At 38.4% G+C, this 22903-nt stretch overlaps 1 protein-coding gene across 1 annotated transcript in view; it reads left to right on the plus strand.

Annotated features, from left to right (window-relative positions):
- Positions 1-22903, plus strand: part of FHOD3 (formin homology 2 domain containing 3) — a gene marked incomplete at its 3' end in the record, with an annotated part of 119984 nt that overhangs the window by 33257 nt on the left and 63824 nt on the right. The window contains exons 2-5 of the mRNA XM_026081377.1: positions 472-583; positions 6843-6937; positions 12823-12966; positions 15324-15562. Coding sequence (XP_025937162.1) covers positions 472-583; positions 6843-6937; positions 12823-12966; positions 15324-15562 — 590 coding nt within the window. The remainder of the gene's footprint in view (positions 1-471; positions 584-6842; positions 6938-12822; positions 12967-15323; positions 15563-22903) is intronic.

Below are 22903 nucleotides of genomic sequence, written 5' to 3' on the forward strand. Positions count from 1 at the left end.
GTAAGACATTATAAGAAAAGAAGAAAGCATGAGGAAAAAATCATCCTGTCCTACAGGAATGTGAGGGTATTAAATGCTCACAGTGAAAATGGGAAATGAATGTTGTGTTGAGGAACAGAGGACTATGTGTGTTCTTTGTTCAACAGATTTGGTGTACCTCAGGCTTTGTCCAAAGATGTTGGAGGTATGCATAGGTGGCACGTTGGACATCTTATTACGTGCGACAATGTCAAGCTTTCTTTTGTATTCCTTGACTTCTGATGCTTACCTAGGAGAGTACCGCCCAGTGAATGAATTTTTCAGCCAGCTGGCTACCTTTTGGTTTTTTTGGCCCTTCCACAGCTTCATCTCTTCTGTCTGTGTGCTACTACAAGCTCTTAATCTGATGCCCTCGCATCTCACGCTGTGCCATGTCGCACATCTGGCAGCACTGTGGTGTGCTGATTAACCAGGTGCTCTCTTCTCTTCCAGTTCCGCCTGGTGGTAAAGACGGCGCTGAAGCTGCTGCTCGTGTTTGTGGAGTACACTGAATCCAACGCACCCCTTTTAATCCAGGCAGTTTCTACGGTGGATGAAAAGAGTGGTGAGTAGCCTTATTTGGGGGGGGAGGGGGGGGTGAAAATCCCAGCGCCTCTGAGGTCAGGGAGGAGTTTAGTCGTTGATTTCAGTGATCCTAGGGTTGCTGTCATGATGCCTGTTTTGTGTGTCATACCCTAGATTTCTTAATTAAAAGCTTGTTTTGAGTATTCATGTAAGTTAAGATAGTTTTGAGAATTAACTGTAGTGGAATAGTGCAGAGTGAAAACTTGAAGGACCCTGCTGCCTCCCTCTACACTGTAGCGACTGTCTCTCTTTCCCTGCACCCCCAAGCAACGTATTCCCACCTTGGAGGCTCCCATGGGCCAGGCCATCTTTCCCCTGCCTTCTGAAAAGCAGCAGTCTGACTTAGAAGAGAAAATGATATCTAATCAGTGTAATCCCTTTGAAGAGAAAGATGAGGTCAGTAATAGTACAGGCTTTATAGTAAAAACAAAACCATCTGTTGTTACATTAAAATAAAGCCCTTGAGCAGATATTATACTGTGAAATCTGTTACCCTTCAGGCTCGTGCAAAATACTTGAATATGTATACTGTGTTTTTTTACAAATAAATGAAACAAAAGTGGCCCTTTCTTGTTCTTCCCACAAAGCTCTTGCTAAGCTCCCGGGGCACTCTCTCTTGATGTGAACCATTCCTTTGCCTCGAGAAGAGGTTTTGAGGTTGTGAGAGCCGTTGTTGTGGTCTCCAGCACATGCGGGTTAAAAGCAAGATCCCCTCCCCTGCAGAGCAATGGCCTCAATGCTAAACTTGTTTGGGCGACTTGATATGGGAAAAGTGAAGAAAAAAATAAAAATTGGGGGAATGGGACGAAAGGTGGTGCCAGGAATAGGAGAAAGTGGCCAGCTTTTGATTTCAACTATCAGAATGGGTGTACTGAAAAGACTAAAGGGGAAAAAATATATATATCTCCTATGGAGGGTAACAGACGGGGAATTCAAAAACAGTATAACACTTCAAAATGGTGGACTCCTTGGGTTGGCTTTCTGTTTTGAATTAAAACCCCTAAGCTTTGCAATGCCATAAGCAGAAATGTAGTTACAATTTTCACATAATTGAGTTCTATAATTTATTTTTACAGCCAGTCTTAGTATTTCCACAGCCCTCTGAACTCGCTTGTATTCTCAACTTGTTCAAGTTACCATCTGTTTGCATGCTACTAAACCTCATTAAGGAAAAAAAGAGAAAGTAGGACCCTGAACACATGACCATGTGCTGTGTGCTCCTTCCTGTAGCTGTAGAACAGCCTCAAGCAAACATTACAGTGCCCTAAAGTAATAAAACAATTTCAGTATCAACAAAAAAATGGAAAAAAAATGATGCTTTTAGCTGGATGGATGATTCCTAAGAGTAGGAAGGGAAGGCTTATGGGACTTCTCATACTAGGAGTTGGCAGAGTGTCTCATGAACTCTCCCAAAGAAGTTGTCCCCAAATACCCAATTTTTTTTTTATAAGCAATTATGCTTAGCTACAAATGAGATTTTTTTCTTGTTCTATCTTCAGTTCTTTTTGTAGGTCATCAGCAGAACAGCCCTTTTAGCTGTGGAAGAGCTATTTTTTTGAATTACATTTAGAAATTAGTGGCTTATAATTGAGGAGTACCTGCCCTTAATGACTGATTTAATGTACTAGAAATAAAGAGGAAGACGAGTGATGTGCCTTTTCTTGAAATGTTGTCATAAATCTCCCAGGTATATAATTAAGTTTAGTGCTGCTTTGAAAAAAGTCCAATATTTCATGTACATACAAGGTGATGAGATATGACATAATTCCTCAACATGTGTACCACACATGATTAACATAAAGATCCCCCTAATAACTCAGCCCAGTTTCAAAGTGATCTCATCTGTGGTTTCCATGCAAGAGCACATCCATATGTAAACTGAAGTACAAAGATCCGTAGAAGCACCTGCTCTGCTCTCTGATACAGGCGGCTCATAAGTGAATAACTGTATGGTTCTCATCAAATAGGAAGTAGCTTCTAGTTATATTTCCATGTAGGGTTTTCTTTCCCCCCCACTCCCTAGCTTTTCTTGTTGCACAGCCACAGAGGAATTTGATGTATTTTCGGTGGAAGTGCTCTGGGACTGAGCTTGGGGGTCTGGGCAGCGGGGTTAGCTTTCCACTGGGCCCTCCGGGCCTATTTTATCACAAGCATTTTTGAGTATCCAGATTAAAGCCCTGTGACTGAATTGAACACTGTAACATTCAGTTTATGAATTACATTTCTGCTGCCTCGGTGGTGGTTGTACTATTTGTAAAGGGCCTGCGTTATCAGTTGTCCACTTTTTCTTCCTTTTCACACATGGTTAGATAGCCAGGCTGATCCTGTAGGCGTGGTAGAAGGCTTTATGTTCACACATGTTTAAATAGCCAGGAATACAAGATGCACAGGTCTTTCCAAAAGTGAGTATTAATATCTTAGCATCCTATGACAACTAGAGACAGGCGCTCTATAAGTTAGTGAGTACAAACAGAGCCAATTTCTCTGTCTGTCAGTCCTGTCAGTCCTCCTGTGTGGTTGTAGTCTGGTCCTAGCTTTTCCATGGTTTATATATTTTGTGTGCATCCTGTGTAGTTGCGATGTCAAGATTTTGCGTAAGACATGAATGACAGCATTAAACTAATGTCAATTGTGGGGTGGGGTTTTTTTGAGATTCATATGTAAAACCATTTTAAGGGGAGACTGAGAAAAGAATGAGTCTCAAAGCAATGAGCTGCAGCATTAAATAGACTATATTTAATATACATTGCAACCTGATAGTTCTCCATGTGCTTACACGCCATCTGTAGCTACAAAGGGTGTTGTAGTAGCATCATGGACAAGGCTCCAGCCTTCCTATCAAAGTACTCAGAATAATAGCTGTCACCAGTAAGAAGCCTGTGAAACACAGTTGAGCAATTCTCCTTTTATCCAGTAGAAGGCAGGAGAACACGCACAAAAAACAGCCTTTAGTGCTTTCCTACAGTGAGCCTATTTCATCACTCTTGTTGATTTTACCTCCAATCATAACCTTATGTGAAAATCACAGTCTGCTCTCGGAAAAAGAGCTGGCGTTCCACACCAGCAGGTTTTTGCGATGTGGTCAGGAGGAGGCGACAGGCTGGAGGGTGAAGTTTTTGAGAACTGGCATGCATAAGTTATTAGACTTATTTTTAGAAACAAACTCTATCATATAGGAACATTAAATGGATTTGTGTTTTTACTAGAAATACATGTGCATTTCAAAAATTAGATTTAAGTTCAGGTTTTTCAAAATTTGTAATATTCTGACTATTACAAAGATAATGACGAGCTGGAGCTTTTAGCTCTGGAAAACAGTTTCCTCAGAGGTTTGAAACCTATCTATAATTGGAGAGCTTTTAATATTTTCCACAATACAAATATCCTTTTAAGGGAAAAGGGGAAAAAACGCATCATGTTTTTCATATCCCTTATGTGAGCATCCTTGTTTCACTACAGCAACCTATGAGTTTAGAAAAGTCATTAACTTTTTAGTGTATGATTTCCCAAGGTATCTTTCACAAAGCTTTCCTGTGCAGCCTGAAAGGAGCTTTTTAACTGTGCCATCCTCTTACACAAGAAGTGCGGCATTGGAAATTAGCTTTCTCAGGTAGACTCCAGCCTGTGGTCCCACCTTGAAGTTGCAATTCTCCAGGAACAGACATATTTGGAAAACCAAGCCTCAGGGCATGAGAGTGGTTGAGGGTAGGCACTCAATCTTGATCTGCCCATACTCCATGCTGTCCAGACCACAGGTTGGAAACTACAGATTTTCTTTAGTGTGAGAAGCAAGGAATATTAACCCAAGCATAGTAGTGTGATAACTTCATGGGGCCACTTCCAGACCAGAACTGCCTCATCCCTGGGATGAGTAGACAGCCTTATGTCTAATTTCATGCTCATTCCCTGGCTATTCAGCTTGAAATCACGATAAGGAAAATAGCATTTCCAAAGAAGGACTTCATCCAGTACAAACTGGAGTAGCTCCATCAAAGTCATTGTATTACTTCCTATTGACACCAGTTGAGGAATGGATGAAGAATTTCAGATTTAAGGCTGGATTTTGGAAATGGCTAAGGTAAGTAGCAGCATCCTAATTAAAGCCTTTGAAAGGTGGATGAGCTATTATGGGGCTGTGTCACTAGTAGGTCTGCCTGATAAGCAATTATTTAACAATGTGTTCTGAAACAGAGAAGTGTCATGGGTAGAGCAAAATATATGTCATCTTTGCATGGAAAGAGCAAGGAGATCCTGAAAATTGTCTGTTAAGATAATGGGGAAGTATAGAGACATCCAGGAAAAAGAACCAAAACACCAGGATACCGTCTTTAAAAAACAAAACAGGATGCCAATAAGAATAAAAACTGTCTGCAAAATAAAGGCATACTTCCCTAGAAGGACTTTCACTGAATAATGCAGTTTGGACTTAGTAATTAATTTTTCATGTTATTGGCAACTCCCTTTTTTTCGAATGACATTCTTGTAGGTCAGACTCACATAGTTTCCCCATTTTGTTTCTCTTTCTTATTTTCTTCCATTTTTATTTTTCACTAGAAACCACAGGAAGACATTTTTGTAGCGAGGATATCATTCCCGTTGATCATATATCATTTGTGAGCTGAGTGAATTTGTTCCACATGTCTTTTGAACATGTGCTGCACAAAATGTCTGGTAATATAGAGTCTGGTGAAGAGGTGCCAAGTGTATTCTCATTACAACAATGTGCTTGAATTAGTGTTTGATCAGTAATGCACATGAATATATTTTGAGACGTGAGAATGAATCCCCCCTGCTTTGATTTTGCTTGAGATAAGGAAGCTTTTTCAGTGTTAATAATAATAATAAAAATTCAGTATTAATATTTTTCAGTAGCAAAGATCAGAAAATGTCTCCATAAAAAGGRAGGAAAATAAAAAAGGAGAAATATTGCTGTGTTTTCGTTAATAGGAAGCTTTTAACACAACACACAGCCAGCACTTTGAAAACGGAGGTCTTCAGTTAGCAGAGATTTGATGCCTATACAGCAGGATGTATATGCATGCATGCACACTTGCACTGTATCAGCATGAATAAGCAATGGCTATCATTATAATGACCGTAAAGCAAGATTTTAACCTCAGGGTCACTGATCAGCCAAAAACAGGTTGTTGTGATGACACATGTGCGTTTTACTGCCTGATTATTCTCAAAGATTTGTCATCTTGAGGTCATGACCTCTGTTAGAATAATCTGCATTTTTCTCTCTGAAACACAAAGTATTTCTGCAATTGCATTGAGTAGCTTTAAGTTAGGGTTAGCTTTCTGATTTGTCCTCCTGACCATTAGCTTTACTCCAAACAAAACACTGAATTACAGACTTTCACAATTTACTTTAATTTCCTAAATAAAATATTTATGGGTTTTTCTTTAGCAAATGTGTCCCTTTGCCTTTTAGCCAAATAAAAGTGGATGTTTTTACAAGGTACCTTGCACACAAGACATTATCCTGAATCTGACTGGCATTTTCCTGCCTGACTTTTTTGGCACAATAAGCCAACCAAGCCACTTCGGTGTTGGCATCGGGTAATCTAAGGTAACCGTGTCAATATTAGAAGCACAGATTTTGACTTTACTTAGTGCAAAAGTGAGGCAAATGTATTTGAAAGATCTGCAGAGGGGATTTTTATTAAATTTGAGTAAGAATCACAGCAATTTTTTTTTTCCTTCGTTGATATTTTTTATCTGAGACACACAACCTGTAGTTCTGGGAAATTGTTTTTCTCTGTGATTCTTTTTTGTTAGAGTAGCTTATCTTGATGCCCTATAACTTGGTAATACTGCTAGGAATGTAAGCAACAAATGCACTGGAAAAAATAGTATGGTGGATTTTTGTTTTGGATTTATCTGTTTTTTCTTGTGAACCTATGATACAAGGAGTAAAATTAATCTCACCTGATTTTAGAAGACCATCCAAATGAGTTAACAGAGCTTCCTTCATCATCAAGGCAGAGAAATTGGTTCTTTTGGGGAAAGTCCACCTGACATATTTTAGATCTCTCTTTTAGGATGCCTCATAGCTGTCACTGACCGTATTGACTTAACTCTCCATTAACTGTAGAGGAAGGTAGAGATAACTAGCTTTTCCCCTTGGTCTTGCACTTGACTGTGTGAATCTAACTTGAACTACCTCTTCGATAAATGTTGAAGCAACACCTTTCCATTTTGAACACCTTCAGCAATCGTTTCTGCTTTACCTCTAGGAGCCAAGCCATGGTCCAATATCATGGAGATCCTGGAGGAGAAGGATGGCATTGATACTGAGCTTCTGGTTTATGCAATGACCTTGGTTAATAAGGTTTGTGTTCTTTTTTTAGTATGACTGGTAGTGGTAATACTGGTATTTTCAATTGCATGATGCTCTGCCCTATTGAGAATATATGACAAAAAAGACCTGTCACTCAGAGGCTGTAGCTGGGAGCAGAACTGCTGTTTTGCTAGATGTTGCACACAAGCTTATCATGACACGGTTCCCCTCCCAAAGCTGGCAATAGAGCATAAAACAAAACTCAGCAGGCTAGCCCAACAAATTATCCAAGGAGGGAAAGAAAGCAGGTACTGGTGAAGAGATCACATGTTCACAAAGGTTTGTATTGTGCACAATCTTACAGTTTCAGCTCATTTAAATTTCTTTTCACTGTGAACCAAATATGATGAATTTAACAGCTCTGAGTGCTAGTAAGAGTGTTTCTGCTTAAAAATAAAGAGGGAAAACGTGTTTTTATTTTTTTGCTTCTTTCTCTGTAGTTTTTGGAGGCCTTTAAAAGTAGTTGTTTCACAGTAAAATCAAACATTGTTTAAAGTACTGGCATGTGCTAAGGGGAGGGAGAAAGTGAAAGGCCTGTAAAAGCTGAGATTAATTAGCCTGAAGTCCTTAAAAATTAGTGTCTAGTCTTCAAATTCTAAACAAATCTTCAGATGGATGCAATTTGAAAATGGATCTTTTAAAGAACACACAAAAACAGGATAATCCTAGGAAATCATAATAACTTTTTGTTTTATGATTGTAGTTAATAGATCAGAGTATTACAGAACATTATTATTATTCATTATGCTCTTTTAAAGATCCTGAGTTTGGCAGTGTAGTTCACAAATCGGGATGCCAGCTTACTCTACCCATGGCTACATGGTTTTGAGGGGTCTTTTGTTTTCTTTTCTTTTTGATAAAATACTTTCTTAATGGTTAGTATTGTCCAATAAAGCTGTCTGAGAGGACCTATCCTCCTCCAGTAGCATCACTGATGTCATGGTACTTTTGTTTAGAGCTGCCTTTCCTCCTGCTAACATGCTAGTAAAGTTCCTCTTGACTTTAAAAGACCTTATTACCTGTTGCTGCACTCTTTCTGAAAGGCACCATCTCCTTTTCATGCTTTTGACTGTAACTGCTGTTAAAGTTGAAGCAGCTGTAAACTTACTAGTTTTTTAACATTTCCATTTTTGCCTCATTGTTTTATATGCTGGATCCTTTTTCTACGAGAATTCTCTTAATTTTTCTTACCACTGTCATTTGCCTGGTGGCTGACTTTTTAAAATATTTTGTTCTATACTGACTCTGTCATCCGACAGTTGATTCCTTTAGTTTGATTTTTTTCACTACATTTAAAGCTCTTTTTAGGAGGAGGTAGTTCTTTAAAAGCAAACAAAAGAAAAAGCATCTCACAGGCAAAGGAGCAAAGCAGTTACAAAGATCAAGGAAGAGAGGAATCCCACAATGCCGTGCTTGTAATTATGATCTGGCTTATGGACAGCTTCATGATGTTTTTAATGGGATTTTTTTTCATGATTATAGAGAAAACAGCAAGCAGCATGTCACAGTTGCAATTTTTTTTCCCCACGGAGAATACAAAGAAGGCTCAGATGGTTTCAGCTTCTTTAGGCAAGGAATTGTCAGACTTTTCACTGCAGACAAAATCTTCATGAGGAATTTGTTTTAAGGAAACATAATCCTACTCCTTTCTCTTTCTCCAAGTACAGATTTACAGACTGCTCATGAGTACAAAACCCACCTGAACAGCCATTGCTCCAGTCCTTTTATCATCTCCCTCTCTTCTGCTGATGCTTAACCAAGTTATTCATGCTAACTGATGTCATTAATCTACTCTTAATTTCGGGGGATTTAGGCATTAATGAATCTCTTAAATGAGACTGGTCCCAGTACAGATACTTCAGGTTATTTATAGTTCCAGGATAACCCTTGTTATCTCCCTTTGGTTCCTGCGGTCTGTTAGCTGTTATACTAATCCCTACTTTCTTCCTTTTAACAACTAGTTTCCTATGTGGCACTTCCACAGAAGTTTTACTGTGGTCCAGATAGATTAAACCTTTTGTGTTTCCTTTATATAAACGAAACCAGTCTTCAAATATAGAAAGAAAATTCCATGTTGTATTTAATTCATTTGACCATTTGCTTCTATACTTTGATTACTGTTTTTTTTTTCAAATTTGCTATAAAAACTCTTTATAATTGAAATTACACTGATAGCTTTGTAGCTGTAAGCTTACTGTTGTTCTTTTCACCTGTATGTTGTATTGCATTTGTTCACTGGTATCATGCAATACAAATTACTRTGGTGAAGTTGTTTGAAAAGTAAATGAATAGGTAGATAAAATTATTACTAGATGTGTCAAAATCAATACTTTTTTAATACATGTATATTCAGATAGCACTTAATGTATTTTATCAGATCCAATGTAAGACTGGAAGTTTAGTACCAGCTTCCAGGCCAATGGTTACTAGGAGGAATGTAGAGTACTACCAGTGGTCCCTTAGCTGTAGCTGAAAAAGTCCTGTTTCAGGCCAGTGTGGTGTTAATACAGCACCTGGCACCTCATTTTTCTGTGGCCTGTCTTAAGTGCATCAGAACTGCCACACTGGAACAAGGATCTTTTTAGGTCAGTGTCCTGTGTCTGGCAGGGACCAGCACCAGATGTTTCAGAAGAAGTTGTAGTTCCCGGGAAAACATGCACATGAGAGATGCTTCTTCCTATCCGAAAGCAATTGAAAATTTGACTAATATCCTTAAGCACGCTTGTTTACTATGTAATGCATTTCATCATATCATGTAAAATTTAGATAATATCTCTATTTAGTGTGTGAGCCCTCCAGTAGAGCTCAATCTTTTGGATGTTTAGTAACCAGAGCAATTTTCTTCTATGACTTGGACCTCTTCACATGCAGTTAACATACTTATCCAGACTCTGTGGTCTGCATCATTGCTTTATACTATTACTGCTTTGTAATGACAAAAGACACCATACTTATTAATTTTATTGCCGAGTGCCATCCAGGACTACACATTTTAAAAATGGCAAATAGAGAGAGCCCTTCAGTTTGCAGCTAGGCATAGTCTAGAGCTAATTTAAGTCTGGTTTCTGAATATTGAATATTCAGAAGAATATTATGCTATTACTGGTTGTGTATGCTAATAGGCTTGATCATCTAGGAAAACATTTGATGGTTATATTCCTATTGAACTCCCCGCTCCCCCCCTGCCCCTACTACCTCACCACAGGTTTTTTGCCTTTCTTTTCTTTGAGACTGTTACTGTTGGTGGTAGGTAAAATCTGTTGTTGGTTTTGGTCAAAATGTGGTTAAGAAGATACATCAAGCTCATAACTCTCAGGCTGGGGTTTTGGTTCTAATTTAGCTCACCATTGCAAAAGCAGATGCTAACGACAGAGCTCACAGCTGAGCAGACATTCCTGTAAGGATTTGAGAGCAACTTGTAAAATCGCAAAACAAACAAACAAAAATCCTATAACAAGCTCTCCTTAATTCAAGGATGTTTTCTGGAACTGCAATTGGACAGAGGCGTAGGAATAAATCTTGACATTCAGAATCGTGTTTCCTTCATACACCTGAATTCTGAAGGGTTTCAGATTCAAAATCCCACTTTTGGTCTAAGCTAGTGGTACCATAACATAAACCTCAAGGCCATTTCCTGAATTTTTAGCAAGTACATGCACAGAAACAGAGACATGGTTGTTTGTCTACCCTTTGGCACATGAGACATCACATTTTATTTTGCTTGAAGACACTCAGGTCAGCATAGTTGCTGTCTACTTCTTACATGAGAATTTGAATTTACATTTCATTGAATTTGCATTCCACATTGAATTTACAGTGTAACAGCTTAATTTGCTGAATCCTCAAGTTTCTGCTCAGTGCTAGGTGCCAATTCAGGAAAGAACAAAGCATACCTCATACCTATTTTTAGCACTGTTAAGGAAGATTTAGTTGCCTTGTGTTCAGTAGTTTTTAACCATATGCTTAAATAGTGTTCTGGACAGAGGTGACTTCTTAATTAGAGCCTGAACTTATAACCCTAACACTTCATTTGTGTTGTTGCTGAGCATTCATGCTACAGTGCTCCCTGACTGAACCTCACCAGATCTGATTGTAGTCCCGCAATGACTGAAGAAGATATTGCTGTGTCGTGTTTTATTTAAAAACACAAAACAAAACAAAACAAAACCCTTGCTGATGCATGTTTTTCCAGTGCCTCATTTCACTGGAAAGAGGTGCTTAAACAGTACAGGGCATTTCATTTATCTGGTCCTATCACTTGCTACTCACATAAGTCAGACCAATCCTTCTGAAAGTAAAGCTTCTATGTGTATGGAAGTAGCCCAGAATAGCTCTTGTGTTCTGCATTGTGTTGCTCTGAGTAACTTTGGAAATGCCATGCCTCAAAAAGCAGCACTCTGGGAGCATAATTCATTCAATCTCATTCGCGAAGGGGATGAAATCTTTCTGGAGAGTGCTTGGCTCTTGCATGCGCTCTCTCTTTGTCTTGCTCTTTCCCTCCTCAGTTGGAAATACAGATAAGTAGCCTATGCTAGATGACTGAATAGTTAAAGTTAGGAGAGAGGAGCCTGCCACAGAATGGGTGTCTCCTTGGTGAGCTAACCCAGAATAACTGCTGAGCTTCAAGTATGCACTCTCCCTTATTTTACAGAAGTGGCTCTGTACCGACTGACTCTTGCAGTGACACACATGCTACTCCGCAAGTAGTTTGCCCTATACATTCAGTAATTTTGGCTTAACATCAATGCAGAGCAGAATTAGACTCAAATTCCTGAATCATCCATAAAGAACAGTATAAATTCAGCACAAGTTGAGTAGAAAACAATAGCAAATCAAGACAGTAGTGGTCTCTGTTCACTTTGTAAATGTACAAAGCTGTCTGATGCCCATGTCCTCTTCCCATACATACCTCTGCAGTACAGTTGTGGTAGTGGGTTGATTCCACCCCTGCTTCCTACCCTGCCATGGAATATTTGAAGTACATGGTATACTGCAGAAGACCACTTTCTGTTTCTTCTGGGTTTTCTGAATCCATCAAAAAAATGGGAAACTAGACTATGGTGAGAAAAGTGTTTTCTCTCAAACATAGATCAGGTGCCGTATAAAGCTCTAGATTCAAGAAGTTCATGTTCAATAACTTTTACTTATTGGCATCAGTTATTTTCCAGTGTGCAAAAACTCCTCTTTAATGTTGTTGGTGAGAACTTACCCCATAATTAGGAATTTGTAACTCTTTTAATATTTTACTGGAGTTAAGGAGTCAGCATACCTTTTGTAAGACTTTTGAAGCTGAAAAGGAGGAAAGGAGTCAATATCTCCATATCATAGCACAGCTTGTGCGTTAGGAGAATCAGCTCTGCTGCAGGTGTGGAGGACAGCAGGCACATGGTGCAGGATATTTCCTGCTGTCCTCACATCACACAGCTGTGCATTGCACTTTTTCTTCTTCAGGCCAAAGTTACAGGAATCAGTAGGAAATCAGCTTCACTGTTCTTAGCTAAACCATTTTTTCTCTCTCTTTGCTTTTATCACTGTGTTTGATGCTTTAACATTCTCTGTTCTTTAAATCTGTAGTTCAGTGAAGCCAAGAAGAATCCAACTGTGTGTTTTAAAGACCCACATTTTCCATACTTTTTTGTATGAAATAATAACATTGATTTGTTTTGCCAATTATTTGGGTTTTTACACAGTGTACAGAGTTGTTTGTTAAAAGCTGTGCCACTTGTTTTCTATTTTCTAGTGGTGTCTCTAATCCCACATCATGGTTTGTGCTTTATTGAAATCATACATAGCACCACTTGCCACCTGCTTTTAAAAGCCTTTGTTTAATTCTTTTCAAAACAAACAGATTTAAATGTTTTTCCTTTGATTCTTAGACGCTGTTGGGGTTGCCAGATCAAGACTCTTTCTATGACGTGGTGGACTGTCTGGAAGAGCTAGGCATTGAAGCTATTTCACAGAGACACTTGAACAAGAAAGGAACAGACTTGGACTTAGCTGAGCAATTTAACATTTATGAGGTAACATAACATGCCCTGTTTTATGCATCTTACAGCTTGTGCAAACTTCAAAGCTGGGAGGAGGGGGGAATGTAACCTTGGTGAAATTTGGTTATCTATTTTATTTTAAAAGAAAAACATCTGGTTGCTAGACATATTATACACATTCATATATGTGACCTGCTACAGTACCTGACTATGTTTAATACAAATGCATTTCATACTAGACCTGGGGCATACTTCAAGGCAAAATAGAACATTTACTAGCATCTTTAGAGGCAGTTCTACCTGCAATTAAAACTTTCTCAGACTGCTAGTTACACATCCTGAATTAAGTACAAGTTCTTACCACATGCAAAAGTATTCAGCTCATGAAAAAGGTTCAGCTGAGCACAGCTTCACAAATACTGCTCACTTCACAGTTGAATACCCAGCAAGTCCTTGTTTACGAGTTTACACTGGACCAGTTCCTATACAGTTTGCATCAATGGAGTAGTGAATGACTCCACGTACACCACATAGGTATAAAATAACCACTTCTGGAATATTTATATGCAAAGATAGGATATCCAGTTTCTTAATAATTAAACCATTTCTCAGACTTCAGGAAGTGTTGGAGGGGGGAAGTTTAGGCTGAAGTTAATATAACGTAAATGTGAATTCATGTTCTGGTGTGATGAAGTGAAATGACTTTCTCTCCATCTAAGTCCAGCAAAGAATTTGGTCGATTTGATTCTCCATTTTCTTCATCAGCTCTACACCCATGTCACTTCATTAACTTCAGTAGACTTATTCCGTGTGTGCAACAATTTGCAGGAAGAGTCAAGCCAAAATAGGAACCTGAGAATGACAGAGGGCTCCATATTCCTTTTTATTTTTATTGTCAGAGGCATCAGCTCATAACATCCTTTTCCAAAAATGATCATCAAACTTAAAAGTTGTTTTTTTGCTCCCACTGTGCCTCTTGAAAGGGCTAATGGCAAAATTATCAGATTGCTTAATGGCTACCAGCTTTCCCTTGACAACCAGACTAAATTTAGACATACCAGTGTAAATTCCTTCTTTTTCTGCTAATGTTGTTCTTTATCTAAATAACCCTTTTTCTCCCCACTTAAATAGATTTTACCCCTTAAGCAGAAATATCACACATCCCCCTGCCTTCGTTGTGCCAAAGTCTTTTCGGGTAAGAATCATCAGAATAATAAGACTAATAGAAACAGGAGGAAGATATCCACTCTTCTGTTCACCCACATAGCCCTTTTCTATAACTGTTCCTATTTGAATGGGTCTTTCTCAAATAATGATGACTTAAATTTTATGCTGTGTTTCATATGAGATCCAACAGTACTTTTTACACAATAACTTCATTGTTTCTTCTGGAAACATCTTTTGTCATGTACCCTAAGATTGCACTTGTGGGCTTTTTGTTAGACCTGTGTCACACTGACAGCCGTAGGCATGCCGTAATCAAGATGCTAGGTTCTACCTCCACATTCTACTCCTGTGCTGTTTCCGACTGATGAGCTCCCAATCTATGTCAGAAGTTTCTGTCAAATGCCATAGTAGTCATCCTATTCTCAACATCGTTCTTGTCTTGTATTGTACATATGCTTCTCAGTATTGATAGTGCTTCTGAACTGGCAGGAAATACTGAATTTTCCGCTGAATGGCACATGTGAAAACAGTTATGCTAACCTAAAAACTAGGTGGCTTGGAGGAGATGTGTGGTCTGGGTTTTTTTAATCCATTGTGGTACCAGTTCACAGAAATAGGCTTGTTTTGGGATTTTTTGTTTTTTTTTTCTTTGTTTACTTTGCAGAGAGACCTGTGAAAACAGAGATATTAAGTGGGATTCAGTTATGTATAAAACTGTTGATTCTTTCTTGGCTGAGAAGAAATTATGGCACTGTTCTAACATAAGTTCTGAAGTAATAGACATTAATTTCCACTTGTGTTCCCAAATCTGTTATTGACTACATGTTGAATCTTTAGTCAGCCAACGTGTGGGAGTTTCTTCTGTTGATTTCAGTAGAGCTAAGACTTCACCTAAGTATTTTGAAAGGAAGTAAAGGCAGCTAGGTGTCTAACACTATTCAGCTGCTTTGAAAATTAAGTCCTAAATAAAAAGAAAAAATATAGGAGATCTAGGAAATCYGTTATTACAGGTCCTGTAGTTTTCTATAAAGGATGTTAGTATATAATTCCATTATTAGAGCTGCTACATTGCACTAATGGATAGCTAGCAACTTGGATGGCTATAGAAGTGGTGACTCTCATAGGAGTTGTGTTGTGACCAGTTAACTTTTAAAGTGTACGTGTGAAGACCTGTGATGTCTAAAGGAACTGCATAAGAAGTCTTGCCTCTCTTTCCTTCTCAGATGACACTGAGACATGAGGATGGAGATGAGACTGCTGACCCTCCTCCCAGCGGGCGTAAAGACAGAAGAAGGGCCAGTCTCGGTGCTAGTGAGCGAAGGGGACTGGAGCGCAGACGGAGCCGCAGACACTCGGTACAGAATGTCAAAAGCACTTTATCAGCCCCTGCGAGTCCGTGCAGTCAGTCGAACCCTACCTTCATGCTAGGCCACGGACAGCGCATTGAAGACCTTACTGAGAAGTAAGTTCATGAGCTAAGGAATACTCCTTCCTTTTCCTCTATTTCTTTCCATTATGTTCACTGCACTTTACTAATCTGCCAGCTGTTTGTTTCCTTTTCTTCCTCTTTCCATTGCATTAAAAATGAAAAAAAAATATTTAAAGGTTAAAAGAAAACTTTGTAGGTGACTTGATTTATCTATATATCTAGGTTCTTTGGCACCATCTATCCCGAGTAAATGGACCCAAACCACATGAGGTAGAGCATTCAGTGTGGGAACTAACCAAGGTTAATTTCATCTATTGACAGATTTTATATTCAAAATATCAGCCTAATATAAGATTGTAACAAGACTATAGTCACATTAATGCAGATTTATTTGTCCTGTATATGTTACAGTTAATTCTTTTCTTTTTTTCTTTTTTCTCTGGAATTATCATTCCAGAATGAATATTTTTCTTTGAGGCTACACTGTAGTAGTGAATGTATCTGATGTTTTATAATTAATGGAAGAAAGACAGTAATGACTAGTTGAGGAGAAGTCTGCAACACTGCATTGCCAATACCATTACAGCTGGCTTGGACTGTGCGTGATTAGAAAAAAATGGGAGCTGCAGATCCTTAGCATGTCTGAATACCACACAAGAGGGCTGGAATTAATTTTGCCCAAATTAAACGTCTGATCATCTTGCCTCCCTTTGAAGTCAGTGCAGAGTAGAAAGCACTTCTAGACCTTCAGTTATCTAACATATTCTACATGCCTGAAATTTCATCTAAGATGAATCATGCTCTGAAACTGGCTCTTTCTCTCTAGTGACCATAAAGGGAGTCTGGCTGATTAGCTCAGATGTAGATATGTATGCTCCAGGTACCTAAAGCTGACCAGATCTCTGAGCCACTGGATGACAGACGTGCAATTTGCAAAACCAAAGCATGCTCTGTGAAAAACACTTCCTGTATTGATCATAGTATTAGGGAAGTTTTTTGAGGATTTCTGTTGGGTAGCACTGGGTGTAAGCTAAGAGCCTTAAAATCCCACATTTTAGTGTAAAGCAGCCCATCTTGCAAAGCAAACCGAATTGACTAAAGTTGAATGGCTTCAGGCAATATGAAAATATAAGACTCTGAATAATTTAAACAGTAGGTGAGTGTTGTATATAAATGACATAAAGGCTTATTTTTGCATTTGGCAACACATTCATGCTTGTTTTCCATCACCTTCTGTTGGCCGGGTCTGTAGTGAGCTGGCGGCAGAGCGCCCCATGGTCTTGCAGGCTGGTGACGAGGATGACAGTGCATTTGAGGCTGAGTTTGAGGCGGCTTTGGTGTGAGTACAACTGGGGCTTCAGCTGCTCTGCATGGAGTGCCTCTTGCATGATTTTGGCCTCCTTTTCCTGACTTACTAATGGGACTGGGAGTCTGTATCGGTGGATATGTAGCAAACACCATTGGTGTGTTGAAGTGATGAGTTTGAATTAGAAATGGGGGAATGCTTCAACTCCACAAACATTGTTGATTCTATTGTTGCAAACAAATAAAAGTCATGTGGGACACCAGTTTTTACCAGTGCATTTTCTCATTATTAATGTTTGCTTATTAGATTTATTTTGCAGCAATTCTTCAGTAATTTTTAATGAATTTGTTTCAGCTGATTTTTAGTAATGGGATCATAGAAATGTGGCAGAAGAGCTTTGTAAGTTCTTTGAAATATTTTTTCACCAGCATATCATAATTTCAGTAAGTATCCTCCTTTTCTGAAAAAAATAGGCAGTCCTACTCTACATCTCCCTTGAAGTTGACGTAATGTGAAGCAGAATTTAAGTTAAGAAAGAAATTTAATAATTTTAATTTCATATTGCAGTTGTGCTTGGAATCTCTTCTAGGAAAGTAATTAAATTCTCTTTTATTCATGTTCATATGTATTGTTTTAAAACTACATTTGGAACCTCTATTTTATTCACCTGCCTCTTTAAGGAAAGAGGCACTGATTTTGAATGTATAAAAGACTGGCGTTTAAGGAGAGTGTTAGGTAAATAAAAATCCTTCTCCCCTCTCCCCCACCCCCACCAACTGAGGATGGGAAGTATTACTTGTAGCTAGCGAATCAGTGATTTTTTTTCCCACCAGTCATTAGGGACCACAAAATATGTTTTGGTGCCCAAAGATGCATGTCATATGCTGAATGAAATTTTCAATATTGCCATAGCTCTACACTTGATAATTAAACTGGGAGCAAAAGCAATTAAAGGGAAAGCTTCATGGCTTCTATTCATTCAAATTTAAACACAGGACAATAGCAATGTCGAGTGATTCATGTGATGTTGTTGCACATTTATAAAGTTTGAATTAAGCAGAAAAATGTTTTATATGCATTGTATCTACTGGATCTACTTGTTAAGTTTACAAATTTGAGTACATGATCACTGACGCAGTATTTTTTGATTTAAAGGATTTTAATACAGCATTGTAAGTTTAGGCCTTACTGCAGTTTAGAATGAAATTCTAAAATTCCATTTTAAAACCCTATGTTAAAATATGATGCAGATATCATCTGCTTTTGTCAAATTATATGCTTGTTACATCACCTCTGCTTCCCTCACTACTGTTGTAGTGCAGAATCCGTAAAAATGGATCAAAGCTAATTATTGTGTCCATAAACTGAAAGTATCTTTTGTTCTTCCAAGAAAGACAGATGTCTTTCGCTATTGACTTTCTTTTGAGTTGTAACTCTGGTCCTTTCCAAGGAAGGGATGAAGTCTGCAAGTCTGCAGTAAGTTTTTGCTGTGCTGTACTGAGTTGGAAAATATTCTGAACAAAGGAGCACCAGTTTCTTTAATTGGAGACTCCTTCACTACATATTCTTTACCAATGGGAAACATGTAACAGTATTCATGCTAATTTTACTGTGTTGCTCCTGCTGGTATCTCTCCACTTTGTGTGTGGTTGCAAATTTCTGTCTTGTTTTACAGTGGATTAATGCCATCAAGTTCAGTGGAATTACTTCTGATGGACGTGATTAGAGATTAAAATCACATTCTTACACTGTGCTGAATTTTCTTTTAGGCAATATTCTTGGTTATTTTTGAACTTTGCTACCAAAATCAGTGGAAGGTTCAAGTTCTTCCTCAGCATTCTCCTTCCCACAGTGTTCATGTTTCTTTTCTTTCTAACTCCGTCAGCTGGTTTGGCAGTTACTTTGCTTTTGTTTACCGCATCAAACAGGTTGTCCACAGTCATCTGCTTTGTGTCAACTGATAAGTCTTCCAAAAAGAAAAAATCCTTGATGCCGGTAAAGCAAAAAAAGACAATATTGGCCAAATTCTGTTCTGTCTCACAATGCCCTATATCCAGAAAAGCTGTCTGAAGTCAATGGAGTTGCTCTGATTTACGCCAGGCTAATTCAGAGCAGATTTTGGCTTTTGAGCTGGGAAAAGCTGACCGTAAATGCTAAGGGCAACCAAAAGGAAAACTTGCAGGCCTTTTTCATCTGTTTGGCAACTTTCCTCCAAAGTAAATGTATTGCTTTTTTGCATGTGGTTCAAAACAAATAAAGACCAAAATCTGCTTGGTGTTAAAATAGTTTTCATGGAGATTGAAGCCCAGGCTAATGTGTCTGTTACAGAATAAATAAATAAATAAATAAATAATGACTACTAAATAAGGACGGCTGAAGGTTGGTTTAAGGATATGTAGCTGCTGCAGCATACTTCTAAATGATATGCCTTGCCATTCCTGACCACCACCAGGTTTGCTTTGCTGAAAATTTCTTTCTTTACCATAATGACGTTAAGTACCATAAAACCTGGGGGCACTTCAGTTCTGTTAACCTATGGCATTTTAAATGCTTTGCTGTGGACACCTCGTAAGATTTTCTGTGCTGGTCTAAATTCGGTGCTCTCAATCTGTGGTTCAGCATTCTGTTTCTTAAATGGTAGACTTTTAAACTTTTTTTTTCTTTTTTTTTTAAAGCTAGCTTTTTTCCAGTCACACAATGGATAGAATCAGGGAAAAATGTGAAGAGTGGAACTAACACTACACTGATGTTTTCATTGTATGCAGTGATTTCTGGTTGTACAAATAAATTGTTGTCATTCTTTTGGTCCTCATTATGTCTAGTTGGAGTGAGCAGAAGGCAAGGAGTTGGGAAACTCTTGGTTCTGTCTTAATGGAACAGGTGCTCTGCAAGGGCCCTGCGCATACACAGCAGTGAACCAGAAATATCTACTTCTCCCAGCTTTTCAAGTGAATCTGTTTCCCATTTGGCTGTGCGTTATCCTTTGATCAATATTGCACCAAGAACATTCCCCTTTTCTCTACCATAGTGTCCCACCTGAATTGCACCAGCTGGACTTAGCAAATGAACCCAGGGAAGCATCTAATAGATTTACCTTGACAGCTTTTATCACCATTTTGAGTGAAGAGGTCTGTCCAAGTTTTGTAGAGGGATTTGCATATTAATTGTATTCACATAATCTGAGATTTATAGAGTTGTGTATGACCAGGAATAGATATTTACCGCACTTTACCAGACTCCCTTTTTTAGTCTTCATTTTTACTATTTTTCCTAGCTCTAATTTGCTTTACATCATCAAAAAACACACAAAATAATTGCTAGGGTTAGTCACTATACATGTTCACCTGGAGATAAGCAAGCCTTCATTAGGACATTCTTGTTGGTATTGATATATTTGAAGCCTAGCATGCAGAAAAGCTAACAGACATTGAAGAGGCCTCTCAGAGTGAAGTCTGCATCTTCATTTAGCGACAGAAGGTGGATTTAACAAAGTATCTTTAGACTGTAAGGATAAAAAAGCATAAGGAAGAGTGACTGCTGAGGTTCACCTGAGGCTTCCAGATTTTTTGTTCTGAAGAACTCGGCCTTCAGGAGAAGTATCTTTTAAGATGGAACAGGAGATGCTGAAGACCAAGCAGGGAATTATGTACCTACGATGAAGTATACATTGTTTTTATACTAGGTCCTAAGGGCAGGCCTAGGAAACAAAGTGCCTTTTGCCCCATAAAGTCTTCAGCGGAATGCTAAATTATTACAAAGGAATTGTGGAGTTAAAAACTCACTAGAAGTACTGAATTGCGCTTTTTTTAGGGTCCTATCTGGAAGGCTCTTATGACTTTTCCTCTGAGTGAAGAGTAGCAGCAGGAATTCCCAAGTTTCCTGCAAGTCTCTGGCTAATTGGACAGAGCACGGTTGGGCTAAGTGCACTGAGGCCGAGGGCTTTAGCATCCTTTAAAGTTCTAAAAAATTTTGGAAAATTGTTGTCTAAATAAAGGCTAAGCTGTGCTGAGAAGTCATAAGGAACTGTTTGTTAGAAAAGACATGCTTCTGATGCTTGAGGACTGCTAAGATTCAGGAAGATATCATGACCAAATATATTTTGGTTTTACCAGAAAGCAATGAACATAGCTGAGCCTCTGATGCTAAGAATTTTTTTCTGCTTAGCTTGGGATTCTTGTTGCATTTCTGTCCAACTGCACAGACCTTGGTTTGGCTATTGTGCCCCATCAACTGATAATTGAATTTGCTTCATGTAGAGCCAGGTAGTTTGTCCAAAATACAGCTGAGACTTCTAAATTTGTTTTTTTTTTTTTATGATTTCCATGTTTTCAGACATCCTGAACCATAACTAATCTTTGATTTTCTCCAGCATTTAGCAAGGCAAAATTCTAGTTCTTGTCATGATGTCTAAAGTTCTGATGGCTTTCCACTGCAGTGTGGGAAATGTTTTGATTCTGTAAAAATTTACAGCTATAAATTGAAAAGCTAGTTACAGTGGTAGATTTTTTTTTTTTAAAGTTTAGGACGGGTACGTTTTGCATCTCTTAGAGTTATCGTCTGTAATATGAATGCAGATAGGTATGAAACAGCAAAGTAGGGAGACCTGACCTGTTCAGGTTCTGCTGTTTTAGGTTTGGGCAGAGTAGATGCATTTGTTTCTCTCATTTGCCGTATTGAAGGTAGGGTTGATCTGAAGCATGAAGTCAAACAGATTTAGAAGGAGGGTGAATAAAAATAAAATATTATGTGATCTTAACAGCTTGTAAGAAAATCTTGGGATGACGTGGAAGGAATACAGTGGAGAAGATGATGTGAAACAGGTTAAGAGATGTTTTCTTTCACGTCTCCATACCATAAACAGAAGATTGCATTCATGCATAGATAGGTACTGACCATTAATACCTTGGTAATTATTAAAAAAAAAAAGTTTCAATTTGATGATTGTCTCATGTACTGGTCCTATTACTGTTTGAGTTTTATACCAGTAGTTTTTATGTGAATTATAATACTTCACTAGAAACCTCTGTTTTTGTAGTAGGAGTACTGTTCACTGTGGACTTGCTGAAAGGAAATGTTTTATACTCAGAAAATGTGCAGAGTCCAGTCGTCAGCGCTGGACTTTGCTGTGAAAGCTATGTGTAGATTTTCCCTGCTTGAATGATGATTTTAAACCAAGGTTATAGCTGCATGGCAAATGAAAACACAGTGTGATTTAGCTTAATTATTTTTTCACTGTATATTTAGCTTTGCTGAACTACCTGAGAAAATGTAACACTGAAGCAGGATTCGAATCCTTATCTCCTGAGGCCCAGGCTAGTATCTTATCCACTGGACTATGGGTCTTAGAGACTTTACCTCCACGATGTGTTTCCAGCATTTGTAAACATGTTCCTCCAAAGCCCAGAAAGATTTTCACACGTATGATGTGACGGGAGGAAAAAAGACAACATTTTGGCAGGTTGCCATTAGCAGAACCCTCCCTTTGAAGTAGGGGGCAATAAGAGTGACCTTAAAGTGTCAACCAATATGCAGTTCCAAGCTCTAAAATCACCATTTGTTCTCTCTTTCTGTATTTGTTTCCAGTATTTATTACTCCTAAAGTCTCTGCACATCATGATTCTGTTTCTTTACCTCCTCTGCTCATACAGATGTAAAGGCAGCAATGCTGTTGAGTGATCAGAGAGCTGGGACTCCTGAAGTCCTTGCGCGGCCCTGCCAGTATCTTAAGCAAGCCTCTGCCTTCTCTCCTCTGCCCTGGTGTGTCCTGTGTAAAACAGCTGCAGCAATGAAAAAGTGTGGCAGTATTACCTAGGTATTATTTAGGTATGAAGAGTTTTTACTGATCATGTTTTATGGATAAGAAAATAATAGTAACCTGAAGATAACAAGCAACATAATATGCAAGCACAGAAAACATGCTTTCCCTTATTTGTAATTTTCTCAACTTTTTTCTGAACAAAGTTTTCTTTATGTAGGCCAATTAGCAGGATATTTTATTTCTTGATTAGGTATCTTAGTCTCCTTTCTATGCAGAAGGCCACGTGTTGAGGCTTTGTAAATCAGTTACT

Source organism: Apteryx rowi, unplaced genomic scaffold (genome assembly GCF_003343035.1).
Source record: "Apteryx rowi isolate R43461 unplaced genomic scaffold, aptRow1 scaffold_1163, whole genome shotgun sequence".
Classification (NCBI taxonomy): Eukaryota; Metazoa; Chordata; class Aves; order Apterygiformes; family Apterygidae; genus Apteryx; species Apteryx rowi.